Raw genomic sequence first — 23,944 nt, forward strand, 5'->3', positions numbered from 1 at the left:
TAGATTTTAAAAATGATTTTTTTTATGTCTTTATGCAATATTCATATTATATGGAAACATACTAATGAACAGTAAATATAGGTACAGAAAAATAACATCTTCATTAATAATGTAAACATCTGCTGTATAATTAAAGTGGCTCTTCCATGAAAAACACAGCTATTCACTGCTGTGTGTATCTGCATTATCTGGTTTACATTCAAAATGTGACTTATCACGTAGAATTTTATTTCATTTGAGTGGTATTTTTTGAAAATACTCTCTTGATTTGTTTATTTGTTTATATGCGCTCTGTATTGCAGAAGAAAAGCAGCTTTACCCAAAGCATCAGTGTTGTCTGCCAAGTAAGTTATTGGACAGTGACGTGGGATTTTCATGGGATTTCAAATCAAGACAAACCATTACAACCAAATTTCTATAGAACAAGAAGCTCCCAGAAAATCCACATGAAGAAAACGTAAATTGGCACACAAACAACATTTCAAACATAGCAGCAAAAACGATGATGAAGAAGAAGATGACTCCCCGCAAACAGGAAACAGGAATGCAAAAATGACCAATTTCTATTTGTTTTAGAAATTAACTCTAGGATTGTTTTAAGGAACTCAATACGTTTGTTAGACCTCGAGCATAGACACGATGTGTATGGGTGAGGGACACACGGCGTAAACATAACCGTTTACAGTTTTGTTTGTTTGTGATGACTTTGGACTGAAACATTGTGTTAGCTGTCAGTCGTCACCTGGTCTCAGGCTTTAATGTGTCAAACCAGGAAAATTCCTTAAAGCTGCAGTATTTTAGCCCAACATTATTCATTCCTGTAAAAATTACTGTGTTTATTAAACTTTGTAAATTAGGATTAGGACCGTATCATATGACTGTATCGTTGGGTAGTTAAAGATAATCTAGTCAAATAGTCAAAAGTAACTTTTCCTTAGAAATGAGTGGAACAGTGAATGTAATCACGGGAGGCAATAAACCCATGCTTGTACAGCCCATTAGCAGACACTGGCTGCACGGAGATCTTGATATTGATGATCTGACAATCAGGTAACTACCTGGAACAAAGACTGTTGGCAGGCCTAAAGTTCTGTAATTCTTAATATTTCTGCACAGCTACTGGTGATACACTCACAGGGAGTAATTGGTACTTGAACAAAGGGATTCATTCTCCAGAGGAAATGCTTTGATAGGTACTGTACTACCTTCCAACTTTTCAATTGTCTAATAAGCCAATTACTGCAACAGGCATACAGCCCAATCAATCATAGTTAGGGGAGTGTTTGACAAAGTTGCAGGACTTGAGGGACCAGTGCTGTGGCAGCTTCACTGTCTCACATCAATCATCTCTTAAGTGCAAACAAGTGCAAAACACTGAGGAAGATTGGGATTTCTGAGATGATTTTTTTCCCCCCTAAACTGTAGTTGCTGATGAAACAATAGATTTCATGAATTTTCATGACAGTTGCCGGTAATCATCTTTCTTGTTTCTGCAAGAATTGAGCTTGTATACAGTGTGTTTTCTTCTACTGTTCTTTTTGAGTCTGTCTTCCGTGGTTAATAATTTATTTCTTAGTAGAAATTTTAACTGGATACATCCTTCCCTATCCCGCATTAAAAAAGTTTAAATCAAAAAGATATTCTTAATGTTATTACAAAACAAAACAAAAAAAATCAGCCCGAAATCATGACGTTACACGAGCATACATAATATTGACATAAGGAGCTGCACAGATAAGTTGTTATGCCACTCCAGTTAATAGACAGATACAATAACTGATTATACTTGCATACATGCAAAGCAGTGTTTCTCTCCCACATCCAGTGTACAGACAAGCAGCCATATGTGCTAAGAGCACAGGCACATGCCTCGAGGCATCCAACACCCATGTGCTTCACATGTTCTGCTGGGAGGGAGAAAGAGAGGGGCAAAAAGGAAGGTAGGAGAGAAGAAAAGACAAAGAAAAGGAGATTTGAGTGAAGCTTGTGTCAGAAGCGTACCGTGTTGGTGTCAGTTCCACTCCTCTTCCTCCATATTAAGTTCCTCTCTTTCCCTCAGAGGAAAAACACACCAGCTGGCCCTTAGAGAGAAGGAGGCAGAGAGACAGAGAGAGAGAGAGAGAGAGAGGGATTGGAGTAATAGAAATAATAGCAAGGCAAGTGCAGGAACAAGATGAGATGGAAAGCCAGAAGCAGAGTGATAGATTTGTTAACATACAGGTCGTGGTGATATGCCATGGAGAGCCGAGTTCTGTGTGTGCTGCGTTTCCATTCAGCAAAACAACAGAGCTCTTTCTCAGTATTCGTTCTGATGTCCTTTTTGACATTATATTTAGTCTGTAGCCTGCAGTGCACAGAGTTGAAATGGCAAGTCATTGATTATGTACAATATCAAGCTTAGAGCCGATCTCCAGGTGCAGGAAGGCATCGCTGCACTGTAGAGGTTTTAATACCCCCTCTCCACGGCAGCTGATGTTACTGAACAGCTACCTTCAGGTTGAGAGGGTGCAGCTAATTAGTGAAATTACTTGATGTATTCATTAGGTGGAAGAAAAACCAGTATCTGCTCGGTCCGCTTTAGATCTTCTACCCACTTTCCAATCAGCAAATCTCCTTTTCATTGCAAATAATTGGACATCACTAATAATTAGATGACACACAGATGTGTGAGTGGGACTGCTGCAGTAGTTTGAGATGCTGCCTCTTCAGTTTTATTTATTATATTAGTCTTTTACATATTGTGTTGGTGGAATTTTATATTCAGTAATTGTGGCAGTTAGTGTGCGTTAATGGGAAATCTTGCGCCCGCTCATGGAGACAACCTAGGGAGTGGAGCTTACAGTCAATAGTGGATATCTCCTGTGTGGGGACATGGAATTATAAATGACACTATATAGATAAAAGTATTGTGACATGCGACCATCAACACAGAGTTTAATTACACCACATTCTAACTACACAGACAGCGTCGCAGCTCTAACAGCTTCCGCTCTTCTGTGAAGGCTTTCCACAAGATTTTGGAGTGTTTCTGTGGGATTTTTTACCCATTCATGCAGTAGAGCATTTGTGAGGTCAGACACTGATGTTGGACCAAAAGGCCTGGCTCACAATCTCCGTTCCAGTTCATCCTAAAAGCTGTTGGATAAGGTTGAGGTCAGGACTCTGTGTGGGCCAGTCAAGTTCTTCCACACCAAACTCATCCAACCATGTCTTTATGGAGCTTTGCTTTGTGCACTGGGGCACAGTCATGCTGGAATAGAAAAGGGCCTTCGACAAACTGTTGCCACAAAGTTGGAAGCATAGCATTGTCCAAAATGTCTTGGTATGCTGAAGCATTAAGATTTCCCTTCACTGGAAGTCAGGGGCTGAGCCCAAACCCTGAAAACAGACCCATACTACACCTGAATTCAATAATAAAGAGGGGTGTCCCAATACTTTTGTCTGTATAGCTATGATACAGCCCATAAAGTAAAGAAAGTTGTGTTTTGCTACCCAGCATGATGTCAAATCCGTTCAAAACAGATCAAGGATGTGCTTTATCCCCTCTGCCCTCTTGACTTGTATGGGAAAGGAAGTGCAGCTGTGATGTGAAAAAAACTCCAGCTCGGGGACATTAGCGTGTCTTCCCTGCAAATCGCAGATGGTGCTGTCCTTCTGGCTTCATCATCCTGTGACCTCTGATGTGCACTTGAGCTCTTTACTGCTGAGAGTGAAGCGGCCAGGGAAAGGGTTGGCACCTTCAAATTTGAGGTCAGAGTTCTTTCACAAAACAAGGTGGTTTGCTGTGTTCGCATCAGAGGGGAGCAGCTGAATTGGGTGGGTGAGTCAGAATACCTTGGAATCATTTTGATGTATGAGAGAAATAAGGGCCAGGAGATTGACATGTGTTGTTTGCTGCTGTAATGGAGTAGCCATACCAGTGTGAATGCGGTGGTAAAGAAGGAAACAATTTTCAAATGTAGACTTCAGTCCTCACCTGTGTTCGAGAGCTGGAGTTTGTGTTCAAAAGAATGAAATTGTGGGTACATGCTTTAGAAATGCGGTTTCTGCTGAGGTTTGCTGGCCTTGCTCTAAGCAATATTATTCAACATGGTTTACATGTCCAGTCAAGATGTGTCCTTGGTGCCTCTCACTGGAGGTGGCACCTTGGAAAAGGCTTTACAGGTGTAAGATGAAAGAAAACTGTTGGAGGTGATTATATTTTTCTAGCTGGCCTGAAAATCTCGCTACAGTAGATCCCTAAGGAGTAACTGAAGAAATTACTTTGGAAAAGTCCCTGAATAAGACCGGCAGCAAGAGAAAATGTATAAATCGATGTTATCAGTTTGCCCGTGGTAGTCAGTTCAAGTCGAAATAGTTGGTGAATTACCACTGAGTTGACTGAATTAATCAGCAATCACGTTAAGATGCTCCGATTCGCACCTGGAAGCTGACCAGTACAAGCACAGTCTGATTTGCCGGCCATTGAGCAGCTGCACTGGAGCCGGTCGGGTTAAGGGGACGGCTGGCAAGTGCTGCCTTTCGCTTTTCCCATCCAGTCAAAGGGACTGAAGGCCACTATTACCTGCACTGGCTATTAGAAGTGGCACTTCAAAAAAAATAAGATGCAAATAAAGAGAAGGAAAAGCGAGTAAGAGAGGGGATGACATGTTCACCAGGGAAGACACTGGAATTTATTTTCTATTTTCATCCAGCTAAAGTTGAGTGAGTATGCCTGTTATTTTGCATTAGATTTCCCCAGCCAGTCAATAATTCACAGCAGCAACCTTTGAGTCATAGTCCCACTTCTCTGACCTTCATATAGAGCTCTGACTCACTTCACGTAATATGGTATCTCAATATCCAAATCAGGAAAATGTGCTTGAAACGAGGTTTCCTGTAGAATCCACAAAAGCACTTTTTTACGCAGCATGATCAGGGCTTTCAGCAACAACCTTACTGTTAATCCCTTTTGATAGTAAAAATAATGTTGTTAGCAATAATATGACACTTCAGATATATCCTAGTTCATTCCATGTTACTTCCTGTCCACGTTTTCAATTTTCATCCCCTGTGCCATGGATATGAATCTAATGCTCCATTCTCCATTTGTGCCGCTGCCCTTGAACTATTAAATATTTTGTGTGCAGCACAGTATGAACAGCAGAGCTGTGATGAGATGGAGAGACAGAAACAGAGTGGTGTAAGGATAGACAGAGTAAAGGAGAGAAGAGTTGTGTTGTGTTTCTGAGGTGATGCCCACTTTGGCAAGTCAAACTCCCTTCACTGCTCTGTTCTGCTCTGCTCTACTCTGCGTGGGTTGTTGCTGTATAAATAACACTCTCAGAGCAGATCAGAGAGAGAAAGAGAAAGAGAGAGGATGAGGGAGGCAAAAACAGCAGAGAAAGGGATGGTGAGGGAGACGGGAGGAGCGGGGGACGCATGGGGGAAGCAAAGCGTTGGATAGAGAAAGAGAGAGAAGGATGGAGAAGCACAGTTGATCAGAGTGATATTAGATGTTCAAGAGGAAGAGTGAACGAAGAGAAAAGAACTGTGGAGAGAGAGAGAGAGAGAGAGAGAGAGAGGGGAGATTGAGAGGGCTTGTAGAATAATTGAACCATATATGGTAACAGTTAAGTACGAGGCGATTTGAGAGGATGAGAGAGAAAGAACAAGTGTGAGAGAGAAATGGATGTGAAGATGTACAGTATGAACCCTTCCAAGAGAAAGGGAGAGGCTTTGTGTGTGTGTGTGTGTGTGTGTGTGTGTGTGGTGTCATGAGATGGCCTGTCTTAGGCGGTACTTGTATGACACCATCAGCGTTAGTCATGGGGAAGATGATTAACAGTGTAAATTCTGCAGCAGCTCATCACTGCCAAACAACAGATCTCAGATCATTTTGTTTACCTGCACAACAGCAAGTTCAGTCTCATCATGCTGAACATGTACAGCACATTTACAGTGAGACACATCGTCAAACTCACCCTGCAAACAGCCGTTATGTAATTTTCAAATCACTGGAACTTGTGGCCTTGCAAATTGCTGGAAATTAACTTACAGAAATAACTCTTAAAGGGGGGGTGAGTAAGACAGTTGAGTTTCATTCCCAGGCTTTTCCAGGTTTAAATATTTGATAACCTAGGACTGAGAATGAGCAACATTGCACCTTTAAAATCTTTTGTTTTCTTAGCTCAACATGAGCACGTCAGGTCATGCTGGAAAAGAGCTAGTGTGCATAAGATGCTGGGGAGGGTTAAACAGTAAGAGTTAAAAGCAGTCATTTTCAGACAGCCTCTCCTGGAAGACATTCGTAGTGTTGCACTCAGTTGTTAACATGATAAAGTGACAGAAATAGTTGTGTCAAAAATGAGAAAGAAAAGCCCCCAAATTCTGAAAGATGTGGAGGAGGGTTGCTTTCAAAGATATCCAGCCACTCAACAAAGCACTTCTGATTAGGGCTGGGTATCAGTACTTTAATCCAGCACCAAGTAGTATCAAAACTTCTCCAGTCAAACCGCTCCTGCATTTGATTGTTGATTTGAATAACTGTTTGTGGGGTTTTGCTCACAGCCTAACCGGCATGTGATTGGCACGGTGCTGCCTGGTGTGGTGAAGCAGAGCGCGTTGTATTTGACGGAGCCGGCAGTTCAGCATGCTGGGGTATCAAATGAAGTGTTAGGTTCTGAGTTTTCTTTTGGACCCCAAAGCAGACACGGACACAGTAGTAAGTGGTTAAAGATGAATTAATTATGACTAAGCTGAGATCAGGATGGCTGAGGCGCAGGCAGGTGGAAAAAGAGGGGTAACGGCTGCGGCTGGCTGAGGCGACGTGGGCCGGTGGAGCATCGAGAGGATGAAACAGTGTGGCGCTGAGTGAAGCTAGAGCCGGCGTTGTTACACTGTGGTAAGATTAGGTGACTGTGGACAGGTGTGAAAGACCAACCAGGTGCCAAGAATGTGCCACACCCTCAACACACACACACACAGTGACAAACAGTGAGGGAGAACAAGAGAAAACATGAAGTCCCAGTCTGAGATGTGATATGAAGTATCACTTTAAGTGCACCTTAAATTAAGTGTAAGCAACTGCTACCAACCGCTTCTGAAAATGACTTCGGTTCGACAGATTGCTATGAATCCTCCCAAACCGAAAAGGTCTAATGGGATTATGATGTCACAAAATGTTTTTGTGATTGATTTATAACCAGTTAAAAACGTGCATCCCACCCCCGTCTCACTGTGAGCAAATCCTCCTCATACTTTCCACAGTATCTCTAAAATCATGTTAGTAATGATATAATATTGAAAAAGATGAAGCACTAATGTGCAACATACAGAAATTAAAGAAGGCAGTTCAGTTAGATTATCCGGCTTATATAGAGTCATCATGCAGTTCTTGTCTTTCCCTTTGACCGAACTGTACAGGAAGTTTGTCCACATTCCTCCAGACCACAGACATAAACAAACTTTCACCTCAGCTTTATGTGGCATTTATGTTACAAGGATATTTGAGTACTGATGCAAGAGGCTGTTACAGCAGTCCATACTTTATTTTAGGACCAACATTTTCACAATTTCACATTGTCAGGAAACCCCCAACCTCCCCAACCCCCGTCTACCAACATCTGGCCCCTGATTCACAGTTCATCATCAGCATTGACCAGAAGACAGAGTGAGGCTCCTCGAGAGGTTTCTCCTACATTTACACTCAACCAGCATCTTCCAAAAACACATTTTCATGTGCCTTTTTTCTACATACTCTTAACACACACATCTAGAATGTCAAACAAGGTACGATTTAGTCTGACAGGCCTGAGACAAGTTGTCATTCATAATTTGTATCGGAGTAACTTAAACTGAAAACACGGAGATTCCCACTGAGCTTCGTATGAATCCTCCTTCATGTCTGCTCTCCATGCATCTAATTTCTGAAAAGATGACGACACAGACAGCTCTCCTTTGCCACTCATATTTATTACTATTCAATGCAAACAAAAGAGGTTTGGGCGATAATCACTTGTACGATGGTAATCTAAAACCTTCAAAAGTCTGAGAGACTTGATTAGTGACTTGCAAAAGTACATTTCTTCATGTAAATGTTATTGCACGAAAAAATGTATCATAACCATGTGAGCATGTGAAGTCATTAACAAAAGATGAAACCATTATTAATAGTATCCCATCATTGTGTGTGTGTGTGTGTGTGTGTGTGTGTGTGTGTGTGAGTGAGAAGGAAATGAGCAATATGGAACAAAACGGCCCACCTCGCTGCAGCAGTTTAATGATGGCCAGAGGTGTTGTTAGGCTAGCTGATGGTGATGCATCCTAGAACACTGTTCTCCAGACCAGTGCTAATCAGCTGTTATTGGTACAAAGCTAGCTAGCAGAAGATTTGGATTGGAATAATCAGAGAGAGGGAGAGAGGCGTACATCACTGCAGCCGGTTAATGATGGCCAGCGGTGCTACAAGCCTGACACATCCTAAAAGATTGCATTACAGATCAGCACACTGCAGATGCCCACATCATATGTCTAACTAGCTTCATATACATCATGTTCACGTTTCATTAGTTTTACTGAAAGAAATATGCTATCGTTATTTATATCCTACTTACTAAAATACTACTGTTGTATAAATATTTTACAAATCTCTCACCTTTTCTTTGGCAGTTCATTCTTGACTGATATTCTCTGGATGAGCAGTATAGTGTAACAAAATAATCTGAGATAAAACGTCTATTTTCCGGCTTTTGTTGGAGCACTGAACCACATCTCACCGTCTTTCTGTCATGGAAAAAAAAAAGAACATATGGAACATTCAAATGTCATCTGATAATAGCAATCTAGTACTAAGTGACACCACTATAATATCTATACTGCATTTCCTATGTGGCTGCCAATAGACTGTCATTACACATGTATTGTAGGCAGTGAGATTTTTTTAACGTCAATGACAGCACCGGCCGTGTTAGGTGTAAGTATCTGCGATCTGGTGCATTGTTTAATATTCTGGGTTTTCTCTATAAATCCGTGCTTTGACAGGCCAGAAAAGATCGGGACATTTTCCATCAGGACTTTGAGCAGAGCTCCTTCATCCTGTGTGAATGATCCATGAAATATCTCACAGAGTAAAGCTAATTCAGTTTAAATAGCGTTACTGTTTGACCAGCGTGGCTCGGCTCTTCTGCTGGGGCCAGTTCAGTGCTAGTAAAATACTTGTACTAGCCAGTATTACCCAGTGCCAATACTGGCAGATTGGTGCTAGGGAAGGCTAATGCAGGTGCCAAGTGGTGTGTTAAGTGTTAGCCATGTGACACGGGCCTATGGCTCCTGTTGCTGTAATGAGAGCGACTCGTTCTCAGACTTGCGCTGCTGTTGCTAATTGCCTTAATTGAGAGAGTGACCTACATCTGAGAGAGGCTTCAGTGGATCAGCAGAACAGCTGGCGAACCTGCAGAAGAGGATGGAGGGAGGGAAGGAGTATTGAAACAAAGGATGGGATGGAACGAATGAGAAACAAATTCGGAGAGATGCAAGTGGATGCAGCAGAAAGTAAGATGTGGCTCTGAATAACAGATTGCTGCTGAAATAAACTTTTTTAAAGTGCACCAACTCCTAATACCGTTTAAACTTCTTGTTTTCTTTTAAATTTTGTGCACACATACTTGGTTGGATGCGCACATCGTGATTTTTGGACTCAATTAAGCATCAAATGTACCATCAAAGGCAAATTTAACCAGTGGAATGATAGTGAGGAGAGGAGGCAGGAAAGTGCAAGTCGAACGGATAAAAAAAAAGCAAGAAAGCAAGAAAAGGGACAGGAGGAGAAGGCTGGCGGTGACATCATGCTTTTAGAGCAGAGGCCGGCCCTCAGGCCAGCGCTGAATACACTCCTAACAGTCTTGTGTACTTCTCTTAGACTGAATTATTCAAGGCTCTCCTGATGGAGAAACTGGCTGTGACTGCATGTGTGTGTCTCTGCATGTCTGGTGCGGCGGTGCGTGTGTGCATGGACGTGCATGCATGAATGCTTTTGTCTAGAGAGCAAGAGAGAAGAATATAAGTTTTGTGCATGTGTGTGAATGCAACTTTTCTTTATTTGTGTGCTAGAAAGAGTGTAGGAGAGAAAGAGGCTGCTTAGAGTCACTGAATGGGCTTGCAGCGTGTGTGGGTGGCTGCTCAGTTTATGTGCATGTGGCAGAGTGTGTGCGCACACACACACACGCACGTCTGTCAAGTCTGTTGAAGTAAATGTGTGTTTTCTGTTGGAGATTAGGTGGTTCTGCTGGTTTTAGTTCCTCTACGAAAAAGAGAGGAGAGTGCTCAGTCAGTCGTCTTCTCCCCTGCACCCCACCCCAGTCTCACCAGACTGCATGTGGATGTCAGTGCCCCAACCACACACACACACACTCATGCTCACACACACACAAACACACACACACACACACACACATACTCACACAATAACGTAATACAGTAACACACTGTCTCCCTCATGTTGTGTTTTGGATTTTAAGCTACAGTGCTCTTCTGTGTGCCCCCATTTCTTGTTTTTGTGTGTGCGTGTGGTCGGTGTACTCTTTTTGTGTGTAGCATTGTGTGTTTTTGCCTGTGTGCATGTGCGTGTTTCAGTGTGTGTGTCAGTGTGTGTGTGGACAGTGAGTGTTGGGGTTTGATCCTGTGCTAATGATCTCCCAGTGGCTCAAACTTCTGTAAAGTGTGTTGAGCAGGAAGGGAGAAAAAGAGAGGCAGAGAGAGGGAGGAGGGAGGGAGGGACGAAGGGGACGATGTGAAAGTGAGCAGTGCCTGATCATGATCATCATCGTCCTTGTCATCACTAACCTCCCCTCCTCAATACACACTCTCCACGCTGCTCTTGCAGAGTAAACCCCCCCCACCCCCCAGTCACAAGCACCAGAGCAGGAGCAGTCACGGTGGCAAAGTCTGCATCGAGAGCTGCAGCATCAAAACCAGCTGGTGACAGAAGGATGGAAGGAGGGGAGGATGGATAGACAGATGGATATAGAGAACGGGCATGTGATGTGTGTCATACTCTCACTCTGCTCAGCACACGCACGCACTCAAGGAAGCGTCAGCCGCAGACAGTCAGATATTGGAACTGAGCTTTTTCTCTTGTTTCTTTTTATTGAGCGTCACGTGGAGGGGTTTTCTTGGATATCTCTGTACTTTCTTCTCTCTCTCTCTCTCTCTCTCTCAATCACTGCCTCCCACTTCCCCTCCTCCCCTCCACTCACCCTGTCAAGTCCCAGCTCATCTTCCTGCTTACATGGACTGTAATGCACTTTTGTTTTCTGAAGGTGTTAGCACTTCCTCTACTTCTTCCCCCTTCTCTGAGTCTTGCCTTACCTCTCCTCCCCTCCTTCCCTCCCCATCTGGAAAATATCAGTCTCGCTAATAGGAGGCCTGGCAAATTAGCCCTTCTATCCTTCCTCTCTATCGCTCCTGTCTCCTCCCTTCTCTCATCTATCTCGCTGAGCGTGCACTGCCCAGTAGAGTGCACTCACGCACACCCACAGAGACACACATAAAAATACATGCACACAAGTACAGATTTGCCCCATTTGTGTGTCTGTCTGTTTGTCTCCAGGTTGGGTACTGACTAATAGGGCGTAGTAGGTAATGGCAGCCATAGCCTATTATCTCTGCTCTGCTGTCTAATAGCCACTGGCTTTAAACATCTGCCACGTAGCTGCTCTAACTCCCCCAATGGACACTTAGCAACTTAGTGCATCCACTGATAGACACACACACACACACACACACACACATACGCATGTACAGCCCACCCCCACAGATGCACAGCAGAGATAATATACACACCGCCAAAAGTAATTTGTGCATATATGAGTGTGTCTGTGCATGTGTGGGTGCATGCAGAAGTGTGTGTGTGTGTGTGTGTGTGTATGGTTATCACATCTAACACACAGTGCCTTGACATTCGGTATGCTCTCTTTTCCTTGGGGAGCACTGCCTTCCTTTAATTAGTAAAGGAAATAGATTTACTTATCTGATCTTTGACACATTGGCCACACACACACACACACACACACACACACACACACACACACATACACACGTACACACATGTGCCTGCGTGCACTCAAGCACACAGCACATTGACACCTATCCATTACCAGTGTGGTGGAATGCCAGAGCAGGAAGCAAACACATTGTGAGTTCAGGCGTGTGTGTGTGTGTGTGTGTGTGCTAGGGAGAAATGAATGTGCTCCCATCTGTAGACTGACCATTGATTTGCCATGGTAACAGTGGATGGTGACTGTCGTGTGAACAAAAGCGATGAGAACAAGTAGAGGGAAGGAGAAGGAGGAGATGGGGGAATAGAGGAGGCCAGCAGTGGTATTAAATCGGTGGAAATGGACTCACATGGGGACAAACTCAGCAGAGGCTGGAAGAGAGGGGATTAAAGTGCGTTAGCCTGTTGCTGGTTTAACTAAATGTAGCAACAAGATTTTTGTGTGTGTATTTCAGAAAGCGAGAGCGTGTGCACAATAGTGTTGTGGGAGTGTTTTTGGTATAAAAAGGCTTACAGAGACCTGAGTAAGGCTTATATATAATGAATGAATCCCCCTTCAGCTACCGTTTTTCTTTCCTCTGCAGAATTAGTGATTTGTCTAACCCCCTCCTTTCCCCGCGAACAATCTCTGCAAAACCCCTTTGCCACTTTCCAGCTTTCCTCCCACAATCCACCCTGCACCCAACAGACATACCCTCTGGAATCCTGTGTCACTGTAAAATCTTATTCTGTGTTATTCTGTATTTAGTAAACACAATGCCTCTATTGTCAACAACTCACTAAAGAAACACTGGACAAATGTAATTTTAACCAAAACTGGTATAAACCAATGTTTTAGTACTCAGCAGGGCCTGCAGCTCTTCTCTGAAAGCACAAAGACTAACACACTGTGAAGTGTCTAATTAATCTTCTGGCTTGTGGCATTCCCACATAAGCCAGATCTTCTTGTTTTGCTGTGGTGCTGGACAAGTGCCCTGACCCTAACCCCGACCGGCCATCCTGTCCTCATACCTGCGGCACTTGACTCTCCTCAGCACGGTCCAGCAATCAACTCTGAGGTAGTCAGCAGGGATGGGCTGACTCACTGCTTGCTGCCATTTTTACTCCCGGCCTAAGGTTTCCAAAGTCCAACAGAGTCACCATCAGTGGGCTGAGAGAGACAGAGAGTCAGAGAGAAACGGAGAGAGAGAGTGGGATTTTGTTTCACCCAAAGGCACTTCAGCTATAAATATCAAACTGGCAATTCTTTGATTTGCCAATGAAGGCTTCCAGAGGAGGGAGGGGAGGACGCAGGGTCTTGCTCAGTTCTTGAGCAGTTTTAAATTCATTCACAGCTGGGGGAAGAGAGAAAGTGAGGGAGGAATAGGGCGAGCTGTGTCATTAATTTTCCATGTAGGGGGATGAAATAACATTAACATCTCTTTCTCTCTGAAGCTCTATAAGTCAAATAGTTATTATTACTCAAACAGCAGCGGCAGCACACACTTGTTCACACACACACACACACACACACATGCATGCATGCACCATACATAGACTCACATCCTGTCCTCTTCCTGTCATACAGATACTTGTGCATGCGTGTTTGTGTATATGTGTGTGCGTGGATGTCACAGCCTGGACAGACAGTTCAGTTTTAATAAAGCAGAGGCCTTTCAGCACTCTGGCGGATCCTGCTGTAATCTCTCCTAAACAGGTGTTGTGATTAGCCTCTGCCGTGAGCAGCATTCTGACACTTGGATAGGCAGGGCCAACCATGCACACGACCATCGGCAACCACTCAGGAGGCAGATTTAACTGGCAGTGCTTGGCAAGCGTACTCCTGCCATCCAATACAATGTGCTTTGTCAAAGTTCTGCTGGAAATTAATTTTTCTGTCCCCCGCCAAATAATTATGTCGCCTCTTTATCATATTCGAGTCAATCCTTTGCACGCTGATGCAGCACCATGTGTGATAGCGCTGCAGAGTATGACAGCTGATGGATCGTGTCTGGGGATACGCAAAATGTTTTTTAAACGTAGCTGAAAAGCATGTCTCTATGGGTAATTATCAACAGATTACGTATTAGATTGATTTATTAATCTGAGCAGTTATTTGATCACAAGGTTTACATTTTGATTAATCTGCAGTGTGAAGGAAACAGCTCCTCGGCTTGACTCTCAGTCCCAATTAGGAATAATACTCCTCCTAAGAACATCTGCATTAGAAAGTTTTGCTAATTAAATCAAAATGTTGCAAGAGTCTGTTTGTGCTTCACAGTCTCAACCTAAAAATTAGGCTGTTTCACTTGCATATTTTTACTTCTTATTTGTCAGCGTCTGACAACAGCTTTCTTTTTACTCCACAGTAATTATAGTATATTTACCATTTCCCCACTTTTCATCAAACACATTGTTTCATATTCACTACAGTAGATCAATTCTATAAACTAATTCAGAAAGAAATTACCTAAACATCAGAGTTGCTGTTACTTAACTATTCAGTAATACTCACTGTTAGATACATAAACTGCTTTGATCCAGCTGAAGCCAAATGTCTCAGGTGTCAGATGGTAAATATAAAATTGATCAAACCTGAAAGTATTAGCGACCACAATATGTGCATTATTTTCTCCAAAAACACGAGGTAAATCGAAGGCTATGTTGATGACTGTCTGGGGAAGAGATGCCCTACCTGGTTTTATCTCTGTACATCTCTGGCACGTTACAAGGAGTGTGACAGTGGATTAATAAATCGCTAATCTCCTGCTAATCTCATCATGCATTAGTCACTGATAATTTGTTTTTGCTGCATTAAAAATCTCGACAAAACTGTGAAAAAACGTCCACCGACACGTTGACGGGAAAAAATATATTACATGGTTTGATGGATGACTGTACGTTCTTCAAGGCAGCAATATGTCTGCGAGCTGTTTTTAATGGGTTCTTGAAAACAAATGTGAGTTTATGACTTCCCTGAGATAATTAAGGTAAACCGGCAGTAGAACAGAATGTATTACTTTCTGACTCGGTGGTGGGTTCAGAGTTGCGGCGGCCATTAATGACAATGGGGAAAAGTAAAATTACGCTGTTATTGCACTTAAATGTTTAACACAAAAAATGCTCAAGGCATTGAATGCTTAATACTGGGATTTTAATAGAAATGAATTTATAACACTGAGATATTTCACTTCACATCTTTCTGAATATATGTGGTATAAAGTCCCCTCTTCAGGATTTTTAGTAGGTCATATTAAGTTGTGCGATTTCAAAAACAAAACATCTTTGAGTATGTAAGTAAGTAATTATGCATTTGAAACTGTACAACATGAAATTACTTTCTGGGAATTTCAAAAAGGAGAATTCATTTCACAGTTTGCTTGCAAGATTCCTAAGCCCTTACAGCCTTTTTTTTCCTCCAATACAGAAGCAGTTAACCTCTCTTCTATATACTTAATTTGTCTCTGGGATGTGCGTCATTGAACATTTTATGTGCAAAACACTCAGGTTTAAAAGCAGGACACTTAGTTTTACCAATTGTCATTAATGGCCATTAAAACTCTGAACCCACCACAGTAATTGCCACAGTTAGACACTAAAACAGTTTACTGCAGGTTTACCTGAATTATGTCTCCTTATAAACCCTCAAATTAATAGGGCCTTTGTTTTCGGGCCTCCACAGTAGGTCCATTTTGACTCAAAGTGCTGGATATCAGTGGTAACATTAACATGCAACTGATTAAACTTCGGTGCAGAAAAAGTGCTGTGCTGGAGCAGGAGAATGTGTTTTCAGCTGTCAGGAGACCCATGCTGGATTCCAGTCCCATATTACATTCTGAGGTTATGCCGTAATGCTGTGCGCTTTGACAGTCCACGGCCGCGCTGCTGTCCATTACATGCTTGTTTGAGTTAGCGGTGAGACCAAGTGCTTCACTAGTCTGAGCTAAGCTATGCTAGCTCGGGGGGCTTTGCGCTGTGTTAAATGCTGTTCTGTGTTAGCCTGGGGAGTGTGAGGCTGTTAAATACTACAGTAGACTTAAGCAATGGGACTTACCTCTTGTTAAATACTAAAGTAGTCTTTGTTAGCGTTGGGAGCCACCGCCTGCAAGCTAAATGCTATAGTTCTCTGTCAATCCCGGGAATGTAGAAAGTCTATGCTCGGTTAGTGGATGTGGGCTTTGGGACCTGTCTCGGTGTTCTAAAACTGAAGAGCTTTCAGCGCTTTAGGGACCGCCGCTTGTTAACTACTGAGGGACCTGCCTTTACATTCTGTTAGCATCAAGAGAATTTTTAATGCTATGTCTCAGCCACAGAGGTTGTTGACTGCGGTGCTGTCCCTGTTCACAGCTTTCGGCAGTGCTCAAACACTGATGTTTCATGTTTGTCCTTTGTGCTCATCAAACTGTTCGTTGTAGGTTTTCTAAAGTCCACACATCAGTCAGACCTCAAGAAATCAATGAGGGTGTGTAGATGTCTTTTGGAAAAGAAAGTGTCATTATGTCATTGATAGTATAGCAGCTTTTGTAACACAAACAGCTCTCTTTGAGTAGATATTTTATGGATATTATGTTGCTTCTGTGGCTGGTCAAGTGACAACAGCCTCCTCTCCAAGGCTACCGTAGGTGTTTGTTTGTAAGTGGCTTTCCTGAGCTAATTCTTTGTTAGCGGATGGATTTAGAGCGGTGTTTGTTAGCACAAGGGTTTGCAGAACATCTGCTGAGCATTTACACAGAATTAGACTGCAGAAAATGTGTCCTGTCTGGCAGTGTGGCTTTTTTAGTGCAGTTTTACAGGCACTTGTTTAGTGTGCCTGCCTTTATCCTCCTAACACACTAACCTGTCGCGTTTAATTACTTCTAATCACACTGATAAGGTCCAACATTGCCAGACAGAATTTAGCTTTTAAAAATATTTACTGCAATAACTGAGGGGATTTTCCTTTTTCTGGATTGTTTGAAAGTTTCCCACACTAGAAACAAAAGCACCTCAGAACCTTGTATGTGCTGAGCTTTTTACAGAGCATGTATTAAAGACAAGATCACATGCTTTACTACTCGCACCAGCACTACATGAATTCAGCTTCTCTGTCACTGACACATGACACAGTCCAAAAAATCAGAATATCTGAAGTGTTTCTTGGCAAGCTTTATTTTGAAAGTCTAACCTGACCTCAGAGTCCTGCTTGTGCAAAACTGACTCTAGACACTAGAGGGGTTAAGGAGAGCATCAGGATTTGAAGTAAAGGACCACTGACCACGTTGCCATTTCATTAGCTGGGGGGGGTGAGGAAGTGTTGGGAAAAGCACAGGTGTAATAAATCAAGTCATGGCTGTTAAGTGGAGATAAACTGCATGCAATCCTCAGTGTACACCTGCGTTTTATTCTGTGACGACATGTCAAAATGTCTGCCAGGTCTATTGACCTGTAAGACAGCTTTGATCACAAACCATCCATCTGTTTGTCATACCTGGTTTGGATAAAGACTTAAAATAAGAAACGGCACGTATACACATATATACACATCCATCCATTTTCTATACCGCTTATCCATCAGGGTCGCAGGGGAGCTGGAGCCTATCCCAGCTGACTACAGGCGAGAGGCGGGGTTCACCCTGGACTGGTCGCCAGTCAATCGCAGGGCCAACACACAAAGACAGAAATATTCTAAGACATATTTTCAGCCACATACAGTCACCTGTCACATTTGGGACTATGAAATCTCTGGTTGTATACATTCTTTGTCTTGTAAGTGTGATTTTAATAAAATGTTGCAAGTCACAAGTCCTAAAATTGCTGTTTAATTGTGTGGACATTATTTGGCTTTCTCAAATATCATCCCAAAATGCCCTGTTGAAAGTATTCATTAGGATTCCTGAATGGTGAATGAGACAGCATGACCTAAAGTTCAAGTAGGGTTTTATTATTTCATGTTCATCATGGTGGAATTAAATTGACATCACTTCATTCTGACAGGACATTTCTATTAAATACTGTGCTGCTAACCTTGTTCTCATGGTGCTCATTCATCAGAGATACCTGCTAATGTAATTTAAATGCCAAATTATTTTTTTTTTGTGTTTTGTCAGTTATCTGTATCTGAAATATGCAGGACTTGGAAAAGACTTTCTCCACTGTGTAGCCAGTGAATCCTAATGTTTAATTCATCGGAATGATGTGGGGATGTATATTAATATTTCTACGACTTAACTTAGGAAAACAGCAGTGCTGTCACATTGACTTTTTTTTGGCTAAAGACTTATTTTGTGACCCTTGAAGCCACAGTGAGCTTATTTTCTTACTTCGTTCACTTTTGTGCACACTTAAGTGGGATTGTGCTTAGCAGCATCAGGGGCCGTACTTTGTCAGGCCAACTTACTGTAGCTGTGCCATCCTAACTGACCTACTGCATTAAATATTAACATCGCACATCGCTGGCCTCATCACCATCCTCCTCCTCCTTAACCCCATCTATTTCTCATTATTCTGCATACTGGCTCCGTCCTCGTCTTTTGTGCCGTCCCGTGTCACGTACTCATCTGCCAGCCTTTTGATGAACGTTCTGTAGCTTTCGGTTGCTCGTCTTTCTGTTCATCCGCCTGCTCGACTTGTAGGACTGAGCACCTCCTCCTGCAGGCCACATGACTCCGTCTCCCGGCGATTTCTAGAAATGTGTCACCTCGCCCCTCATTAGCCTGCATCTGTACAGCTCTCCACACTTTCATACTTTCGTCATCTTACTGCTTTGGACAAAAATGAAATTTGACATGAAATAGCATGTGTGTGTGTGCCTGTGATAGGGTAGAGAGGAAAAAGTAAGTGTCTTGGTTTTGATGTTGTATTATTTATCGCTGTGTGTGTACACATGTGTATGTGCTGGGTGCTCACACGTGGGTGGATATGAGCCTGTACATGAAGTTCACAGTATTTGTATAATTGATGCACGATGTCATCAGTAAATCTCTAGGTATGTGGGTTATAATGTAGGAATACATTTGTGTAGTGTGTGTGTGTGTGTGTCAGTGAGTGTGTGCATTATTCATATGTAAGCTTCTTGGTGGACTTGTGTGATTTGATGGGAAGATGCAGGTCTGTGTCAATGTCTCTTTTTATTTTTCATAATTCAGCAACCACCAGCAGCCATCGTCTTCCCCTTTCACCCCTCAGTCTTCTAAAAAGACTTTCTCCCCACCCGACTTCCTCTCCATCCTCACCTTCCCCTCCCTTTCTCCAAATTGTGAAGGTATTTAAGAGGAAGTGTGTGGGTTAGTCCACGATGACAGGTGTAAATATTAAACACGTTAAAAGCATGTTATGTATGACATGTAGCATTACCTCGGCGGTCTCATCAGCCTGTCACCGTATAAAGGGTTACTTTGTGTGTGAGCGCTCGTGTGATTAATTATGAATTATAAAATTAAGGACCGGGAGTTTCAATCTTAATGAGAAAGGTTTCTTTAATTGATGAAAAAAACAACTTTAAAAACTATTAATTGTTCTCCATTAGCAAGTGACTTAGTGGCTGTTTATGATGTGTTTTCAAAGGCGGCGCTTTGACATTTTAATGCGTCTCTCTGTGTGCGCTTTTAGGTGAAAGTAATACAATGTCTGTATTTGTATTAGGGCTGTGACTACATTTTAGTTTCATTATTGATTGATAAATCAATTTTTGTATTAATTTAAAGCATAAATATGAAAAACAGAGTCCCTTGAGCTCAAGGTGACATTTTCAAAAAACCAAATATATCCAAATAAAGAAACCCAAGGCTGTGGCCGCAAAAAAGAACAACAAATCATCGTATCTGAGAACATTTTTGCTTGATAAACCACCGAAAAGAGAATTCTGGCTTGTTATATTGCAGCAGCATAATCATACAAGGTATAAACAATCCTTCAGGTTAGACTTATTTGGAAGTAAAAACAAAAGCAAAAGCTTTTCACCAGCTGTCTACCAGTCTGAGCCGTCATGAATCTTGCCCCTGTGACGGCAGCACTCTTTAGCCCCAACCTAACATATGATTTACTTTAAATCCTACCGTCAACCGAGCAAAGAGCAGATAATCTGTGGCTAACCTGCATCGGCTGGCCCTGCTCGATTGATAGGCATCTGAATGCTCGGTTGTCCAGCTGTCATCTCTGCTCATCTGCTGTAGCTCCACTAGTCTGCACGTTATGTCAGAAAACATCGTAGACCATTTCCTGACCTAATGCGGATCTAAACCATCCCTCGGATGGTTGGACATCTGAACACCACGACCTGTTCGGCTGTCCAGCTACCATCTCTGTATTTGTGCACGCTTATTGTGTAGTTTACATGATGCGGCTAAACTTGTTTACAACTTGTCTGATCGGCTGATTGTTGGACCTTGTGGCGAAACGTTGATGTTCCTGTGATCCCAGATCTCAGTACAGTGTAATAATGTGACCCAAACAATAACTCGCAGTTTACCAGTCAGTGAGTCAATAAAACCATCTGTCAGTTAAAGGATTCCATTCGATCTTAAATTCTGTGTTGAATTCCATTTCCTTACAATTATAGCACTGATTTCTACATGAGTGCCAGTTGCACACTTGTACTGCATGTGTGAGTGGTGGTTTGTGCGTGTTGGTGTTAGTGTGTTGGTCTTATCTGGAAAAAACTGAGGATGTGCCTGTTGCCACACAGCGGGAGGTTTTTTTATCTTTTCTAAACCTGAGTAAAGTATAAAGCCACGCACACCTAGAGTCTCTCTCTCTCTCACACACACACACACTCACAGATGGAAACAGTGAGATAGATCTTTTTGAAGTACAATTTCATCCTCTCTACTTCCCACTTCTCTGCCTTTTTTGTAGCAGTGGAGGGAGGGGAGTTAAATCTCTACAGGGCCCGCTTTATGTGTGTGATGGCCAGAACTGAGAGTTTTTTTTCTTTTTCTTTTTTTTTTTGTTAAACTAAGGGACAAAACTGGAGCCATGATATACGTTTACACACACACACATTCATACAGATGAAGGTGGTGGCGGCGGCAGAGAGACAGGAGCTGACAGCTGATTCTCCATGTGTGTTTATGAGGGCTTTGATGTTTAATCTGTCACGTTCTTTGATGCCCTCTGTGCTCTCTCTCTCTCTCTCTCTCTCTCTCTCTCTGTGTGTGTGTGTGTGTGTGTGTGTGAAAGAGAAAGGACCTTGTGAGGAGGTTTGATGTCTGTGTGTCTCTCTCTTAGTTTTTCTCCCATGACTCTCACTCCTTTTCCACCTCTTTCTGCAGCAGGTATCTCAATCTGGAGAGAGACTGGAGCTTTTGTTTTTTCCTCCACTCCCCCTCCTCCCCCTCCTCCCCTTCCTCCTCCTCCCCTCTTTTCCCCTTCGGTGCACAGGCTGCATTGCTGTCTATTTGTCGTGTCCCCAAGGGGAAACTCGGCTTACACTTTATGCAAACATACATTGTGCAATCATTAGCAACTTATTTCACACTCGCTTTGGGTTTCATTCTGTTTAATAGCTGCTTTAGTTTTGGTAATGCTTACCGCTGCCTCTCACTCTCACACTGACCCTCCTGTTTCCTTCCTCTACTGAGACCAAATGATTTAACTGAACGTGCCATTTTGAAATAATGCTGTAAAATTTGGAGCCACGGTTTATGGAGCAGATGAGACTGCTGTAAAATGACAGCACATATTTTGCAGTGAGTGTACCACAGAAAAATTATGTTCGACATTAATGAGTGTGATTTTTTTTTTTTTTTTTTTTTTTTACATTTTGAGCCGGTTCAGTAATACAGCACCATACACAATGAACGTCAGCTTTTAGACAATGCGCGGCCGTTGTTATATTGGATACTGAGGGCTCAAATGAATCAAACCTGAGTTATGAGGCAGTTATCGCTGGCCATTAGGCCTCCACTGTTGCCAGCAGTCACTCTCTTGAAGTGCAGTCTCACTTGTCGATTGAATCTCACCCTCTCAGTATCTTCCTCCCTTTCTCTTCCTCCCTCTTTCTCATTTTCCCTCTCTCCTTGTTAGCTTCTCTAACACTCAGCACCCTCTCTTATCTCCGGGTCTGACTCACAGAATGCAAAATTGAAAACGGTTTTAATTCTGCCGGGGTTTTGAGGCTGATTTGACCTCATTCACCTCAGCACTTGTGCTTCTTTCCTTTCCTTTCTGCAGTTATTTCAGTTCCTCAGACAAACCTGCTGAATGTCTGTGCTGCTGGCCTGTGTGTCGTTGCAGGATGAGAAGTCCACGTTCTTCCAGTTCGGCGCGGCTCTGCAGCAGGAGGCTCTGCTCATGCTTGCCATCATGGAGGAGTATGACTGGCACGTTTTTTCTATTGTCACTTCCAAGTTCCCTGGGTACCAGGAATTCATCAGCACACTGAAGATAACTGTGGATCACAGGTAATGAATACACCCCCCCCTACACACACACATACACACATACGCTCTTTGTTTTCATCCTTAACCTTTATGCACAGCAGCTGACAAGATTAAGTGCTTGTATTATTTTTTGTTGTGTTGTCACAGCTTTGTGCGCTGGGACCTGCAGAGTGTGGTGACTCTCGATGCTGTAGATGGCGACCCAAACTCTAAATCACATATTGCCCTCAAGAGAATCCAGAGTCCTGTTATACTGCTGTACTGCTCCAAGGACGAGGCCGTGTGAGTGTTTGTGTTTTTCGTTTACTTTTGTTGTTTCTGTCTCTCTGTCTGACACACTGTGTGTCTTTATTAACTCTGTGACTCTGCTCCTCCACAGGTATATACTAGAGGAAGCTCGGTCCTTGGGCCTGATAGGAGCCGGTTACATCTGGATTGTTTCCAGTCTCACCACTGGCAACCCAGACTTCACCCCAGAGGTAATGAGGCTCGTATGAAGTAACAGGTGGCCACTTTTGAGCGGTTTGATAAGACAAGCAGTGTTTTTGGCTCCAGAGCTCTCATGTATTTCTCTTTTACTCTCTAAGGCTAATATGAAATCCAACATCAAAGAAATACTTTGACATTTTGGGAAATACACTCACTCTCTTGATTTGGCATCAAGAGTGAGACGTGAACATCGATACCGCTCTCATCTAAGTGTGTTAAATACGAAGCTACAAGCAGCACTTGGCTACAGTTCGTTTAAACGGCTAACCGGGTTCAGTCTGGATGAAGAAAAATCTGCTTACCAGCATCTCTAAAGCTTACGTAGTTTGTTTGTTTAAATCTATACAACAACCGAAGTGAGAAAAAAAAACAGTTTGCATCAGCATTAAGGGCCATACACTTATTTTTCCTGTTAATTAAACAAATGAGATACATAATAAAGTATAATAATGAGTGAAAGGTGGTAGGCAGCTGTTTCCTGCAGATTGAGCAGGGCTCACTGTTTCTCCATGCTTCTGGTCTTTGTGCTAACCCGAGCTAAACGTCCTCCATAGCAGACTTACTTAACAGACAGAAAGTGAATGAGCATCGAAGCGTCAAACTGTTCCTGAGACAGCATAGAGGCAACTCAGGGCGACTATAATTCATATCATGTCATATTTTTACTTTACTGCCTTGTTTATATTCTTCTTCTCTCTCCATCTAAAAGCATTTGCTCAGCTCCTAAATGAGATGTTTGACAGCATTACATCCACATTCACTCTCAAAATGTAGGACAGCAAGGTAGTTTTTATCCAAATAGCGTATAAATATGTGTATAAATAATAAATAAAAGTATAATCAGCTTAAATGTTTCTTTCACATTAACAATGGATACTATCAGAAAATATCCAACGTGTGCTTACTTTTTCTCAAAAACCTCCCAAATGTTTATTCTCCTTTGTTTGTCCGTAATTCTCCTCGACTCAGTGTTCGTGTTTGTGTTGGCTTTTATGCCTCTGTTTTCTTCCTTAGACAAAGATCTGATCCTACAGTTAAAATGTCAAAACAAAGTAATGAAGGGTAAACTAACAGACGGGTGTGC

The 23,944-nt window shown here is 42.5% G+C and overlaps 1 protein-coding gene across 2 annotated transcripts in view; it reads left to right on the top strand.

The window, feature by feature from the left end:
- Positions 1-23,944, top strand: part of grin2ab (glutamate receptor, ionotropic, N-methyl D-aspartate 2A, b) — a 94,655-nt gene that overhangs the window by 43,349 nt on the left and 27,362 nt on the right. For both annotated transcript variants that reach the window (XM_046371450.1, XM_046371444.1), the window contains exons 5-7: positions 22,226-22,392; positions 22,519-22,653; positions 22,751-22,850. In XM_046371450.1, coding sequence (XP_046227406.1) covers positions 22,226-22,392; positions 22,519-22,653; positions 22,751-22,850 — 402 coding nt within the window. The remainder of the gene's footprint in view (positions 1-22,225; positions 22,393-22,518; positions 22,654-22,750; positions 22,851-23,944) is intronic.

The sequence above is a fragment of the Scatophagus argus genome, chromosome 2 (assembly GCF_020382885.2).
Source record: "Scatophagus argus isolate fScaArg1 chromosome 2, fScaArg1.pri, whole genome shotgun sequence".
NCBI classification, from domain to species: Eukaryota; Metazoa; Chordata; class Actinopteri; family Scatophagidae; genus Scatophagus; species Scatophagus argus.